General features: G+C 44.0%; 1 protein-coding gene across 1 annotated transcript in view; it reads left to right on the top strand.

Annotated features, from left to right (window-relative positions):
- KCNMB2 (potassium calcium-activated channel subfamily M regulatory beta subunit 2) overlaps positions 1-14582 on the top strand; it is a 40611-nt gene that overhangs the window by 20749 nt on the left and 5280 nt on the right. The window contains exon 3 of the mRNA XM_081329998.1: positions 7351-7546. Within this exon, the coding sequence (XP_081186124.1) occupies positions 7351-7546 (196 nt within the window). The remainder of the gene's footprint in view (positions 1-7350; positions 7547-14582) is intronic.

Here is a 14582-nt window from a genome sequence, read left to right as displayed (position 1 = left end):
ATTTTGTTACTGAGGCCCAATTTAAAAAGGATGTGCCATAAATCTTACGCAAGAAAAATCAGATGTAAAAATCAACAGTAATGGAAAAATACTGAGCTTCCTTAATCTCCGAAATGATTTTCATACAAGCTTCGTTCTCTATGAGCTCACTCATCTTATTGCAAACCTCTGAGGAAATGTCGGCCCCTTCTTTTGTTTCTTTTATTTTCCTGATTGCTTTGAGAAGTGCTCATAAAATGAATTACATGAGATAGTAAAATCTATTGATCCAAGGGAAATGCCTATGAAAGCGATCCCAAAGTCTGGTTCTCTTTGACGATATTCTCTGATGATTATTATTTAAAAAAACAAAGCAGATCATAACTTTTGATACCAGATACTATTTTCATGCTCTTTGATTTCTCTTTCTTTGTACCGCTCCCCATTTGAAAATCCTCCTTTCGCCAAAGGACGTGGTGTGGATGAATGGCAGAGTTCACAGGCAAAGCAGGAAATGTTTCATCTCTATATAAAATGTTAACGGACACTTTGTACAGGTGGTCCTCAACTTATGACCACAATTGAGCCCAACATTTATGTTACTAAGTGAGGTGTTTCTTGAGTGAGTTTTGCCCCATTTTACAACCTTCTTGCCACAATTCTTAAATGACAGCTGTAGAAATTGAATGTATGTATGTATGTATGTATGTATGAATATCACTGTCAAGAAAATTGCATGAATGTATCCCTATAAGGGACGCGGTGGCTCAGTGGGTTAGGATGCTGAGCTTGTCGATCAGATGGTTGGCAGTTTGACGGGTCGAATCCCGAGTGCCGTGTAACAGAGTGAGCGCCTGTTACTCGTCCCAGCTTCTGCCAACCTAGCAGTTCGAAAGCACGTAAAAATGCAAGTAGAAAAATAGGGACCACTACGGTGGGAAGGTAACAGCATTCCGTGCGCCTTTGGCATCTACTCATGCTGGCCACATGACCACGGAGACATCCTTGGAGAAGCGCTGGCTCTTCAGCTTTGAAACGGAGATGAGCACCGGCCCCTAGAGTTGGAAACGACTAGCACACATGTGAGGGGGAACCTTTACCTTTATCCCTATAAGATCAGGAGTCAAGCTCAATCTGAAAACCTTCAGGTTTTTAATTGTCTTATTATAGTGGCTGATAATAAAGTTTACTACTGCATAAGACTTTTTAAAAATAAAACTCAATTCATCGGCCATAACAACAAGACACGTAGTAGAGCTACGAGGTCCAAAAAGACTAACTGGAACCAGTATTAATATTTGTTCTTCTTGAAAAGCTTGGTTGCTGTTCTCTTATTGCCCAATTCAACAAAAGCAGAGAGTGTTGACCAATCAGAATGCCAAATATGGTCTTCCAAAGGGCAAGAAAAACAGTAGAAAATTTGGGGCACCTTAAAAATAAAAATATTTGCTCCAGCAAGAGCTCTCCTGAACTAAAAGTCATTTCATCTCAAAGTGAGCATGTCAGAAGAAATTGAAAACAGAGATAATTACAGAGTTGTCATCACTCCAATTCCATAGCCTAGTTATTATACGGATGATAACAAATGTGTGAGATGGTGTGAGATGAAACAACCCGTTATTATTTTTGTTGCTAAATTCCTGGAATAATTAATTTCATTTAGTTTGACATGGAGGAAAAAATTGCCAGCTATGGGAGTAGTCTATATCCCTTCCAAAGTACAATGTTTACCCAAAATGGTCCTGCCAGGACCCACACATTGTGTTTCTGTGGTGTCCTTAATGGAAGGTCTACAGTTGTGCTCAACCTACGAGCACAAAGGAGCCAAAAATTTCTGTTGCTAAGCAAGACAATTGTTAAATGAGTTTTGCCCCATCTTATGACTTGTCTTGCCACAGTTGTTCAATGAACCACTGCAGTTGTTAAGTTAGTAACATGGTTGTTAAACGAATCTGGCTTTCCCACTAGCTTTGCTTGTCAGAAGGTTGCAAAAGGGGATCGCATGATCCCAGGATACTACAACTGTCATAAATATGAACCAGTTGCCAAGCATACGAATTTTGAGCACGTGACCATGGGGATGCTGCAACGGTTGTAAGTGCAAAAACTGGTCATAAGTCACTTTATTCAGTTGTAAGTTCAAATGGTCACTGAATGAATGGTGATAAGTCGAGGACTAGCTGAACTCTACAGCAAGGAGAAAAGGGGATTCCCCTTTGGCCAGTGGTTTTCAAATTGTACATTCATGTTATTTGGAAAGAAGAGAAATAGTTCACTCTGCCTATCCAGAGCTTTAGCTGAGTTAATATGAAAACATTCTTGGGGAAGAGAAGGAACATTGATTCAACTGTCACATTCTCCAACTAGGCAGACTGAAACAAGGCAGTGACTTAATGGGCCATGTGTTGATTACATTTGCAAATCAAACAACAGGACTAATGGCTCAGTAAATGAAGTGCATAGGAAAACCCACAGTAAAGTTTCTGCCCATTGAGTTTGAATGTTGGCTATGGCGCAGAGACATCCATATAGCTTTGGTGGCAAGAATATGAAAGTAGATTTGCATCGCCTTTTTCCAAGGTGTTTCTCTAACTTCTCACTCTGCTCCACAGCCCTGGGATTTTCTAGTGATCTCCTTCCGGCAAAGTCAGTTAGGTAATCATGGGGTCCTTGATCCTATGGTTTTAACTGGATAACTTCGCTACCGTGAATAAACAGAATTAATCTTGTCATTTCAAATACTGCATCATACTTTGAATGGGAGGGGAACACACATATGGGGACCAGGAAGATGCTCCCAAAAAGTCTTGTATTATTGTTGTTGTTGTCCAGTCACCAAGTCATGTCCAACTCTCTGCAATCCCAGGGACACATCATGCCAGGCCCCCGTGTCCTCCACCGTCTCCCAGAGTTTGCCCAAATTCATGTTCATTGTATCTATGATATTATCTAACCATCTCATCCTCTGTTGTCCCCTTCTCAATTTTCCTCCCATCTGTCCCAACATCAGAGTCTTTTCCAATGAGTCATCTCTTCTCATTTGGTGGCCAACGTAGCTGAGCTTCAGTATTTGTCCTTCCAAAGAACAGCCAGGGTTGATTTCCTTTAGGATTGACTGATTTGATCTCCTTTGATTGCCAAGAGACTCTTAACAGTCTTGTCCAACATCACAATTTGAAAGCATCAATTCTTTGGTGCTCAGCCTTCTTTATGGTCCAACTCTCTACAGTTAATGAATTCTAAGCAATGTAACTCAGATGTAAATCCCATTCAGTTCAAAGGATTTGATTCCTGACAAGTTGTCTATGCCCTGTTACCTGGGAAAAGGCCCTATTAAAAGGAGTGAGACTTATACCTCAACAATACATTGAAATACAAAATAGCCTACCTCATCTCAAACAAATCTGGCATGATAGATAAATCCAATCCATCTAAGCTTGAGGAGTAAAGCTACATTTGACATTTATTGAGTCACCTAATGTTAGGTGTGAAGAATTAGGAACACACGTTAAATTTCAGTTAAGCTGATTCAGTTCATGCCTATATACAAGAATCTGGTTAATTAATAGTCAGCACTAAATTGGCGCTGGATAAGAGTCAATGGAATTCAAGAGGGTTTTGACGTAGGCCACTTGTGGGAACGTAACAGCTCCAGGCTGATTATTCTCTTGAGTCCATCCCAGGACTCTGCCTGTCCTTCTCCTACACCAGATATATAATATGTCATATCCCACTACATCCCACTTACCTCCCAGAGTTCTGAAGGAGCTGACAGATGTGATCTTGGAATCACTGAACCATATCTTTCAAAGATCCTGGAGCATCAGGGAAGTACCAGAGGACTGGAAAACAACTGATGTAGTTCCCATCTTCAAAAAAGGGAGGAAAATGATCCCAAGAAACTACAGACCAGTCAGGTTGATATGAATACCTGGGAAGATCCTGGAAAAGATAATCAAGCAATGGGTCTGTGAATACCTAGAAGCAAGCAAAGCTGTTACTAGAAGCAAACATAGCTTACTCAAAAACAGATCGTGCCAAACAAATTTTATTGCATTCTTTGACAAAGTAACTAAATTAGCGGACCAGTGAAATGCTGTGGACATATTTGGACTTCGGTAAGCCAATGAACAAAGTAAACCACAACCTACTTCTTGGTAAGATAGAAAAATGTGGGATAGATAGCATCACCACCAGACGGATTCATAACTGGCTGACCAACTGTACTTAACGTGTAGGCCTCAATGGAACTACATCCATTAAGTGAGATTTTACACTTAAGCAAGAAATACCCAACATACAGGCATGGAATACTGGCTTAACATGAGTAACTGTGAGAGGGATGGAGGCATCCTAGAGAACAACTTTAATGAGCCATCAATGTGCTGCTGCTGCCAAAAAAAGCCAATGCAGTTCTAGGCTGCATTAAGAGAGGAATAGTACCAAGATCACATGAAGTATTAGTACCTCTATAGTATATACTGCACTGGTAAAACCACACTTAGAATACTGCATACAGTTCTGATCACCATAATACAAAAAAGATGCTGAGATTTTAGAAAGGGTGCAGAGAAAAGAAATAAAGATGATTAGGCAGCAGGAGGCTATGAGGAATGGATGCAGGTACTGGATATGTCTAGTCCATGGGTCTTCAAACTCGGTCCTTTTATGACTCATGGACTTCAACTCCCAGAATTTCTCAGCCAGGCATGCTGGCTGAGAAATTCTGGGAGTTGAAGTCCATGAGTCATAAAAGGGCCGAGTTTGAAGACCCCTGGTCTAGTCTAACAAAGAGAAAGATAGGGGTTACATGATAGCATCTTCCAAAGAAGAGGGGGTCAACCTATTCTCCAAAGCACCAGAAGGCAAGACAAGAAGTAGCAGATGGAAACTTATCAAAGACAGAAGCAACCTAGAACCAAGGAGAAATTTCCTGACAGTGAGAACAATTAGTCAGTGGAACACCTTGCCTTCAGAAGTTGTGGGTGCTCCAACACTGGAGAGATTGGACAGCAATTTGTCCAGAATGATATATGATCTTCTACATGGGCAGAGGGTTGGACTAGAAAACCTCCAAGGGCCCTTCCAATTCTGTTATTCTGTTAATAATTGTCACCCCAAAAGTGTTTTTCAAAAAGGCAATTGGATTTTGTTTTTCCTTGAGGACATTTCACTTCTCATCCAGTCCAGTTGCCTTTTGAAAAAGCACTTTTGGGACAACCATGACTTGTATGACTGAGAATCTCCAGAGATGCTTAATAACTGTTACTTTTTTCTGACCAGGTTGGAGGCCTGCTCATACAAACAAGGTTCATTATAGCTTCATTACATGAGTGTGGGCTGCAGCTTCCCTTCCATGATTTGACTATTTCTTCTGCCAGGGTCACATTCCCCTCGGCATCATTTGGTGACCTGCTCTGATTTTTAAACACCCACGGAAAAAATCCTGAGATAACATATTAGCTGGAAACACAGGTAATAACAGCCCTGTGTTGCAAATCACCATTCCACATCTAAAAATGAAGGCATGAGCTTCTATCCTTCACCCTCCTGCTCCCTGATTTGAGAAACACATCCTCAATAACCTCTGCAGTAATCACTGTGAGGCTTTACCTCATCTTGCTCATCATTTGCAGATAAAATCCAATTCAAAAGCCAGTTAATGCCCCCCCCTGCATTTACATTTCAAAATCACCCTATTCTCAGGCATCTTTAATTATTCATCCCTGCCAATTAAAGTTATGATCAGTTGACTCTTCCTGAGACTCCACTCACGTTGCAACCAAATAATAGTCTACATTCTATGCTCTGCATCAAAACACTGTAATAACCTAATATTACACTAGGCAATACTCCACTGTAAGAAAATGCTGGAAGTTATCTCAGTCTATTAAGAATGAAGGACCAAGAAGCAATGTCCAAGTTAATGCAAATCGAATGAAGGTAAATATACATGTCCCAGAAAAACGTTGCAGGATCCAATCTGGGTCGGTCTCCAGGAACAGAAATTTCGTCTTCTGAGCTTTCAGACTCATAATGGAGCCCATGCTCAGGGAACTTCTCTCTCACCAGAATGTGTAATACAAATATATAGATCTTAGTACAATTTTTTTTTTATTCATGTCAGAAGCATCACAAACTCTCCAGGGGTAGGCAGCCTTGGCTCTTTTATGACTCGTGGACTTCAACTCCCAGAATTCCTGAGCCAGCTGGTTCAGGAATTCTGGGAGTTGAAGTCCACGAATCATAAAAGAGCCAAGGTTGTCTACACCTGCTCTAGACAAATAACAGTCAACAATGAGGAAGTAAAATAGGTATAAAATAGGTCATAAAAACATAGCATGTTTAAAAGTATGTAAGATAGGTAGGATTAAAACTAAATGACGTTTCGTCCAGGACCTGGCCATGTCAATATCATTGTCCCTCGCCAACATGTGGTCTTCATACTGTACATGTTGAAGGACATTGTATGCACCGTAGCATATAGGAGACAGGTGGTTCTTTTCCACATTCACACACAAAACTAATGCTAGATACAGTGGTATTTATAGTTAATACAAATATCATTGTATTTAGCAGTCATTTTTGTGAAGTGTGTTCAAGGGCTGTGATAAATGACATTATTTGGAGTGGTCCAATTTGCCATAAATTTATCAGGTGGGCTTCTTGCTGAGAACAGGCCATTCTGAAGAGGTACAGTAGCATCTCATGAAATTGTCATTTTTATAATTTTAATGTTTTTAGCTGAACTCTAGGATTATTCCATCACTGGGAGATCATATATGAATACTCCATGTGGAAAACATTTGACCTAGTACCTGAGTCTTGTCATAAATATTACAATGCCCATACCTAGATTTATGCTTGTTGCCACTACAAAGATTCTGTTTTACTATTAAAACAAACTCTATTTTTTCTAGTCAAAGTATAGTTAGCCAAGAAATGTGTAGTTTTTCTCACCTTATTAAAGGCTTGGTAACATTCATTATTTTCAAGGCCTGTTCTGTTTTCCAATGAGCAAATAACATTTATTCCCAATTAAATTTGCTTTGCATCAGGTCAGCTGCAGAAAATTCCATGCTATTCTTGTCATGGTGTTGGTGATAAGATTCAGATGACTTCACAGTTGAAAATTGCACCCCCTGGGCATATTTGTCCTTTTATCTGATTTGGCCAACCATTTGTTTTCTCCCTGTAACTTGTCAAGTTTCCATATGTGTGACACCTACAATGATTGCAGAAGAACATTTTGAGGTTCAAGGAATATGCCTGGACATCTAAAATATGCAAGGCTTTCAAACTATCACTGTGCATCCAGGGTCTAAAATGACCCAGCTGTATCACTGTTGCTCATCCCTCTTTCTTTGCCAGTGTTTGGACAGAAGAGACCCAGTGCACACTCCTCAATATCTCCATCACGGAAACCTTTAACTGCTCATTCAGCTGTGGTCCGGAGTGCTCGAAAAACTCTCAGTACCCCTGCTTACAGGTCTATGTCAATGTTTCCTCTTCAGGGCAAAAGTACTTACTTTACCACACCGAAGAGACCATCAAGATTAATTCTGAGGTAAGAACATCGTCAGTTGTCAAAAGAAATGCACTGATTCGGGGACGGGAGGGATGAGATTCGGGGTGCTCCACTTTTTGAGTCATGGCTGTCCAGATACATGGAATCAGATTGTCCTATATGCAATTTAATCCGTAGCTGTGTTTTTTAAATTTCCGATTGAAGTTTCTAGTCCTCATGGCTGTATACACCATGAAAGACAGACAAAACATCTGAAAGAGGCCTATAGTGGCCTTAAGTACATAGGCATACAATATCTGGACTGCAAAAATCCAAACAACCACTGAATGGCACCAGAGTTAGAGCTTTCTGTATTTCTTTGCTGTGATTTGGTGGCTCCCCAAAGGGTAGCATTAAATATCTATATTTGTGGAGTCCTTGGTGCTCTCTGAGCTTGGTTGTTTTCTTGCAGACATTTCATCATGATGTTACCTAGTCAGGTAATGAAATGTCCGCAAGAAAATAACCAAGCTCAGAGAGCACCAAGGACTGTACAATTCAACCCTGAACTACAAATACTTTCTTCTATTGATACATCTATATTCTGCATTTATTTAATTGCTGGGACTGGTTAGGTTCATATAAGTTTGACTAGGCCCATTAGGGAATGAGTGACTGTATTTGCCCAGCACACTAAGCTTGGTTAGTTTTCATCTTGGTTAGTTTGGGACGATGATGTCTTAGTGTGTTGTGTGAATGTCATTAAGTCAGATGATGGTTTACTTTACTGTGTGAACCTAAAAATAGATTAGTTCAGCAATTAATTGCACATACACTGTGTATTCAACTAATTACTCTCTCTACTGTAACATTTGTCCTCCTAAGAGTCCTAACAGACTGAATTTATCAGGTTTAGTATAAAGTAAGCCTTTTTCCCTTTGCTATATGAAGCTTTTTCACAGCTTGATGAGTTTTGTCTGAGCACAATCCATATATTGCTTTTCACTCCTTTAGTCTTCCCAAATCTAAGAATAATCTAGATCAGGGTTCGGCAACCAGAAAAAGGAAAAGAGCCACTGGGAACCGGTTCCATCACACATAAAAAAAAGTGGGAGCCGCGTGCGTGCGTCCATGCACGCGCATGCGCAAAACGTTTGCCTTTTTTTTGTGTGATGGAACCGGTTCCCGGTTGCGCGACCACGACAGCGACGGCCCGTCTGCAAAGCTGCCGCTTTCGGCAGCCTGCAAACGTGCCGCGGCAGCTTTCGCAAGAAGCAGCACCGCTACCCATTCCGAGAGGTGCGTGGGCAACTCTCCGAATGACCGTAGGTGCGCGCACGCCTCCCCAAACCTCCCCAAACGTCGGCAGGTCTCCGCACCTCCGCCTGAACGGGCAGCGGCCCCGCTTCTTGCGAAAGCTGCCGCGGCCCGTCTGCAAAGCTGCCGAAAGCGGCAGCTTTGCAGACGGGCCGCAGCAGCTTTCGCAAGAAGCGGGGCCGCTACCCATTCCGAGAGGTGCGTGCGCACCTCTCCGAACGACCATAGGTGCGCGCGCACCTCCCCAAACCTCCCCAAACGTCGGCAGGTCTCCGCGCGAACGGGCAGCAGCCCCGCTTCTTGCGAAAGCTGCCACGGCCCATCTGCAAAGCGGCAGCTTTGCAGACGGGCCGCGGCAGCTTTCACAAGAAGCGGGGCCGCTGCCCATTCGCGCGGAGGTACGGAGACCTGCCGACGTTTGGGGAGGTTTGGGGAGGTGCGCGCGCACCTCCCCAAACCTCCCCAAACGTCGGCAGGTCTCCGGACGGCGGCAGCTTGGGAGAGGTGCGCGCGCACTCTACAAACCTCCGCCATCCCGTTTGCACAGCTGCCATGTTCGTCAATGTTTGACGAATGCGGCAGGTCTCCGGACGGGATGGTGGCAGTTTGGCGAGTGCGCGCGCACTCTCCAAACCGCCGCCATCCCGTTTGCACAGCTGCCGTGTTCATCAATGTTTGACGAACGCGGCAGGTCTCCGGATGGGACGGCGGCGGCTTGGAGAGGTGCGCGCGCACCTCCGCCCTTCGGAAACGTGCACGCGCACCTCTCGGAACGGGCGGTGCCACTCTCCATTTGGAGAGGTGCGCACGCACCACTGCCCGTTCGAAGAGCCGCATGCGGCTCCGGAGCCGCGGGTTGCCGACCCGTGATCTAGATGATTAAAAGCTGCAGTGAGGCTCCTTTTCAAGGAAGGGTTTCCTTGTGCTAACTGAAGGCTGGAAGTTGGTGTTTTTGCAATTTCACTCTCTTTAAAATTATGTAAATAGACTGCACTAGAAAGAGACTTTGAACGAGCAGAACCATTGTGAACTTGCACAATTCCAAAATTCTGACTCCCCCACTTTTTTTAAGCTTCCAAATTCAAAGTCAGTCTAGGAAAAGTTGTATCTGTGTCCTTTTCCCTGTGCTCATTCCTCCTTGGCTACAAAAAAGTATGCGATCTTGGCAAAGGAGAGGGACTTGGGAAAAACAAACGGCCAGTTTTTAATATTTCATACAGTGCACATTGGGATGCCCCTTCCTCTACCCTAAGAACAAGCCTGTGAGGTCTGTTAGCATTGTGGCTAAAGGAATACTTGGCCCAGATCTCCTTAGTCCCCCAATCCAACTCTGTAAGTCAACTATTGCAATGTTTCTCAACTTTACCAATTTTACATTTTGTGGACTTCAACTCCCACAATTCCCTAGCCAGCATGCTGGCTGGGGAATTCTGGGGGTTGAAGTCCATACAGCTTAAATTTGCCATGATTGAGAAACACTGCAGAAACACACATTCTGGATAACAGAATGAGTTGGAAGTAAGCTTGGAGGTCTTCTAGTCCAATCCCCTTCTCAAGCAGGAAACCATATACCAGAGGTAGGCAACCTTAGCTCTTTTATGACTGGCTGGCTCAGGAATTCTGGGAGTTGAAGTCCACGAGTCATAAAAGAGCCAAGGTTGCCTACCCCTGCCCTATACCATTTCAGACAAATGGTTGTCCAATCTCTTCCTAAAAACATCCAGTGCTGGAGCATTCACAACTTCTGGAGGCAGATAGTTCCACTGATTAATTGTTCTGTTGGGGAATTTCTCTTTAGTTCTAGGTTGCTTCTCTCCTTGATTAGTTTCCATCCATTGCTTCTTGTCTTGCCTTCAGGTGCTTTGGAGAATAGGTTGACCCCTTCTTTGTAGCAGCCCCATAAAACATAGACAGTATATACATATAAAACATATATATATAGATGTCCAAGAGCCATGGTGGCACAGTGGTTAGAATGCAGTACTGCAAGCTAACTCACTGCTCACTAGGAGTTTGATTCTGAGTAGCTCAAGGTTGACTCAGCCTTTCATCCTTCCAAGGTCGGTAAAATGAGGACCCAGATTGTTGGGGGCAAATATGCTGACTCTGTAAACCGCTTAGAGATGGCTGTAAAGCACTATGAAGCAGTATATAAGTCTAAGTGCTATCTATATCTATAATCTTCCAGCAATATACAAGGAAAGAATAGGAAAGAGAGAGCATGGATGCATATATTCCACATGTGAACTCATTAACCCATATTTTTCTGGGCTCATAACTTTTGATTCAAGGAAGTACCCAGAGAAAGCATCTTTTTCTCTTTAAACCCAGATCACACACCAGCCCTAATATAACATATCCTAATAACATAGGCTTATCCATTTTAAAAAATCCAAAAAAAATAAAACTGTCTTCTATCATCAATTATCTAAACTTGCAGCAAAGTTCCCCTTTGCTAACCCAGATGGGGCTCATGCATCACCCTAAATTATAAATACTTCATTAGATTTCAGCTTCAAGTATTTTGTGAAGCAAGTCATTATAGTTTATAAACCATAAGTAATCTAGATTGGCGTATGGGCAGAGCCACTGTGGTTTATTCTACAAAGCATGATTAAGCAAACCATTAGTGTGATGCATGAAAGGGAGGCTAAGTTGACTCAAATAAATTTGGTAAGTGCTTTACACAAAGTCAAATCAAGCAGGGCTGATGTCCATTTAAAGATGCTAGATGCACACTAGGAACTTTTTTTACTCAAAATGTAGTCTGGAAAACATGGGCCACAGCCCCACTTCCTTTTATGCTGAAAATATAATGGAAATTATAAATACAAGAATTCACACTTTCTATAGACTGCGTGGATAGCTATGGAATATTATTCAGCAGATCACATTTCCAGTCTGTTATTTGCAATTTTTCCTCCAGATGGCCATTTGTCTTTTTGTGTGTGAGTAAAGGGGCACCGGAGGTCCTTTGATTTTGCATGGATGGCATTCAAGCAAACTATCTGTTCATTATCTGCTTTCAGTCACACAATAATACAAAAGTCCTTGCTACATAGACAGTTAATTGCCTGAGATAGGGCAAAATCAGAAGCCCATTCCCTGTGATTGTCAGCAGATGTATAATTGCTGCTGCCAAGCATAACAGATTTGTGCATCGGTCTGATATTGTCTTGTTTCTTTGTGAAACATTGTTTTGGCATACACAAAAAGAGACCAGTTCTATTTCAGCAATCACTCTGTGAGCTGGGAAATGCCGACAGCTTTCATGTGTAATGGGCTTACAGTCCATGCACACCAGAGTCATCTGGCAGATGCTATATTCTCAGTGCCTCCAGCCATGTGGTCATGGTTGTCTTCTCCACATCGTGCTCTTCAGATGAGTTGTGTTACAGCCTCTACCATTGTTGACCAGCTTAGACTGGTGAATCACAGAGGTTATAGCTTAGCATGGTATTTCTCAACCTCAGCAACTTTAAGATATGTGGACTTCAAGACCCAGAATTCCCCTAGCCAGCATGCCGGTCCAGCACACTTAGGAGGCACTAAGAGAATTTGGGAAGATTTCTGCTGTCCTCTCCATGGCCCCCAGCTTCTGCTGCTGACCCTTCACCCAGCCCATTACCTCTGTCTAGCTCAGGGGTAGGCAACTTTGGCTCTTTTATGACTCATGGTGTTATATATTCAGTGTTAGTGTTATGGTTAAATTATATGTTAGTGTTATGGTTAAACTGACAGCCAGCTGGGCAGCAGCTGAGCCCCTCCTGGCAACAGTATGCTATTGGTCTAACAGCCAGCTGGGCATCAGCTGAGCCTCTCCTAGCAACAGTATGTTATTGGTCCGACTGTTTTTGGCGGGATCATTCAAGTATGTGGATTGGCCAGCGACTAGCTGGCAACTGTATATAAGAGCGGAGCTGTGAAGAGTTCCTTGTTCCAACCACAATAAACCTTCGTTCTAACACGGTGTCCTGTCATCTGCGTCTGACGGTCAGCCCACAATACACAACACATGGACTTCAACTCCCAGAATTCCTGAGTCAACTATGCTATGCTGACTCAGGAATTCTGGGAGTTGAAGTCCATGAGTCATAAAAGAGCCAAGGTTGCCTACCCCTGGTCTAGTTGTAAGACAGATCCAAATTCTCCATGAGAACTAAAAGAAAGAATGAGGTTAATTGTAGAAATGGCAGATAGTGTGGAGAAAGCTAGACTGACCTTTAGTAGCACAGTGGGTGACAGCCTCTTGCTAAACATATAAAGTGCCAGGAAGGCATAGCCCAGACATGTCAAACACAAGGCCCGGGGGCCGGATGCAGCCCGTGAAGTGGTTTCATGTGGCCCGCGAAGCCATCCTAGAAACAGTAAGGGAATGGCCCCCGCTGTCTTGGCCCCGGCCCAGGCTGGCCAGGAGCCAATGTACAATTTCGTGGTGGTCATCTATGCTGAAATACATTCAGTCTTAGCTCCACAAGGCCATCTGGAAACAGCGAGGGACCGTCCCGTGCCGTGTCGGCACTGCCCCCTCGGCGCATGCCGGGGTGGTATCACCCTTTGTGAGGAATGAAGAAATGCACCATCGCCTGGAAGTGGCCAGCACATGGCCCTGCCTACTTCGGGCAGGCTAGGGATTGGGCAACATTGTGCTTCTCTTCAGATTCATGCCACCCGGCTCAGCCTCTCAGCACTGTGAGTAGAGCACCCTGCTACCTGCCAAAACCGGGCAGGCTAGGGGCTGGGCAGCAATGCGCAGGTAACATCGACTCTCACACTGCTCATGGCATCCCCTCCCATAGAGCCCACCAAGCTGGATATGTGAAGTAGGCGAGGGCCATGTGCTGGCCATTTCCAGGCAATGGTATATTTCTTCATTCCTCACGAAGGATGACACTTCCCCAGTTGTGTTTCTTGCCTGTTTTTCTCCCTTCCCCATCTCAAATATTTTACCACCACTCTGTTCTTTGGAAGGAAGGAAGGAGAGGGATGGTCTGAGGGACGTCCTACCTTAGTCCTGCCCAGCTGCCCTTTCACCATCCCCTTGCCCCCTCCTCCTGGCCTATCCTGGGGGGGGGTCTCCCTATTGCTAAGGAAGCTTTGGATACAAAGCCAGGTCTCCTCACATGGAGAGGGAATGGGCCTCCCTCTTGATTTTGCCCTCGTACCCATCATGAGCAACCTGGCTAAGGAGAGCAAGCACAGCAGCAGCAGCCTTGAGGAGGAGGTAAATGCAGCTGGGCACCCCCTTGGGGAAGTGGAGCTGGGCTTATGCCATGGGTGCTTGAAGGCTGGGCTAGGCATTTGACCTCCACGCCACCGTCCAGCCCCCGCCCCCATGGCCTGAAAGGAACAATGAGGCTCCTCTGGTGGACCATGCCTTGGCACTTCCCTGGTCCCATCTCCTTCTGCCAGAGACCCTCCCACTCCTGCCCAGGTCCCCATAGGCACCCTTGACACAAATGATGTAGAGCTGGCCACGCCCACCCAGTAGGCCAGGCCCACCCTGTCCACACACACACACACACACACACACACACACACCAGGGCAACCGCAATGCTGATGTGGCCCTCAATGAAATTGAGCTTGACACCCCTGGCATAGCTGGAAGAGGGTAGGTTATGGGCAACTAGTTGGCCACTGTTGAGAAGCATCATTTCTTTGTTACGGACAAGTGTGAACATTCTGGCTCAAGAAAAGCAAATGTTATTGCTGGATGAATGGTTTGATCCAAAGGAGGAAAACTTATGGATTCCAGATGCTTTTTTAAAAAATATCTAT

This window comes from Vipera berus, assembly GCF_964194415.1.
Source record: "Vipera berus genome assembly, chromosome: 5".
NCBI lineage: Eukaryota > Metazoa > Chordata > Lepidosauria > Squamata > Viperidae > Vipera > Vipera berus.
The sequence above is the reverse complement of the archived record's forward strand: the minus strand, read 5'-3'. Positions and strand labels throughout refer to the sequence as shown.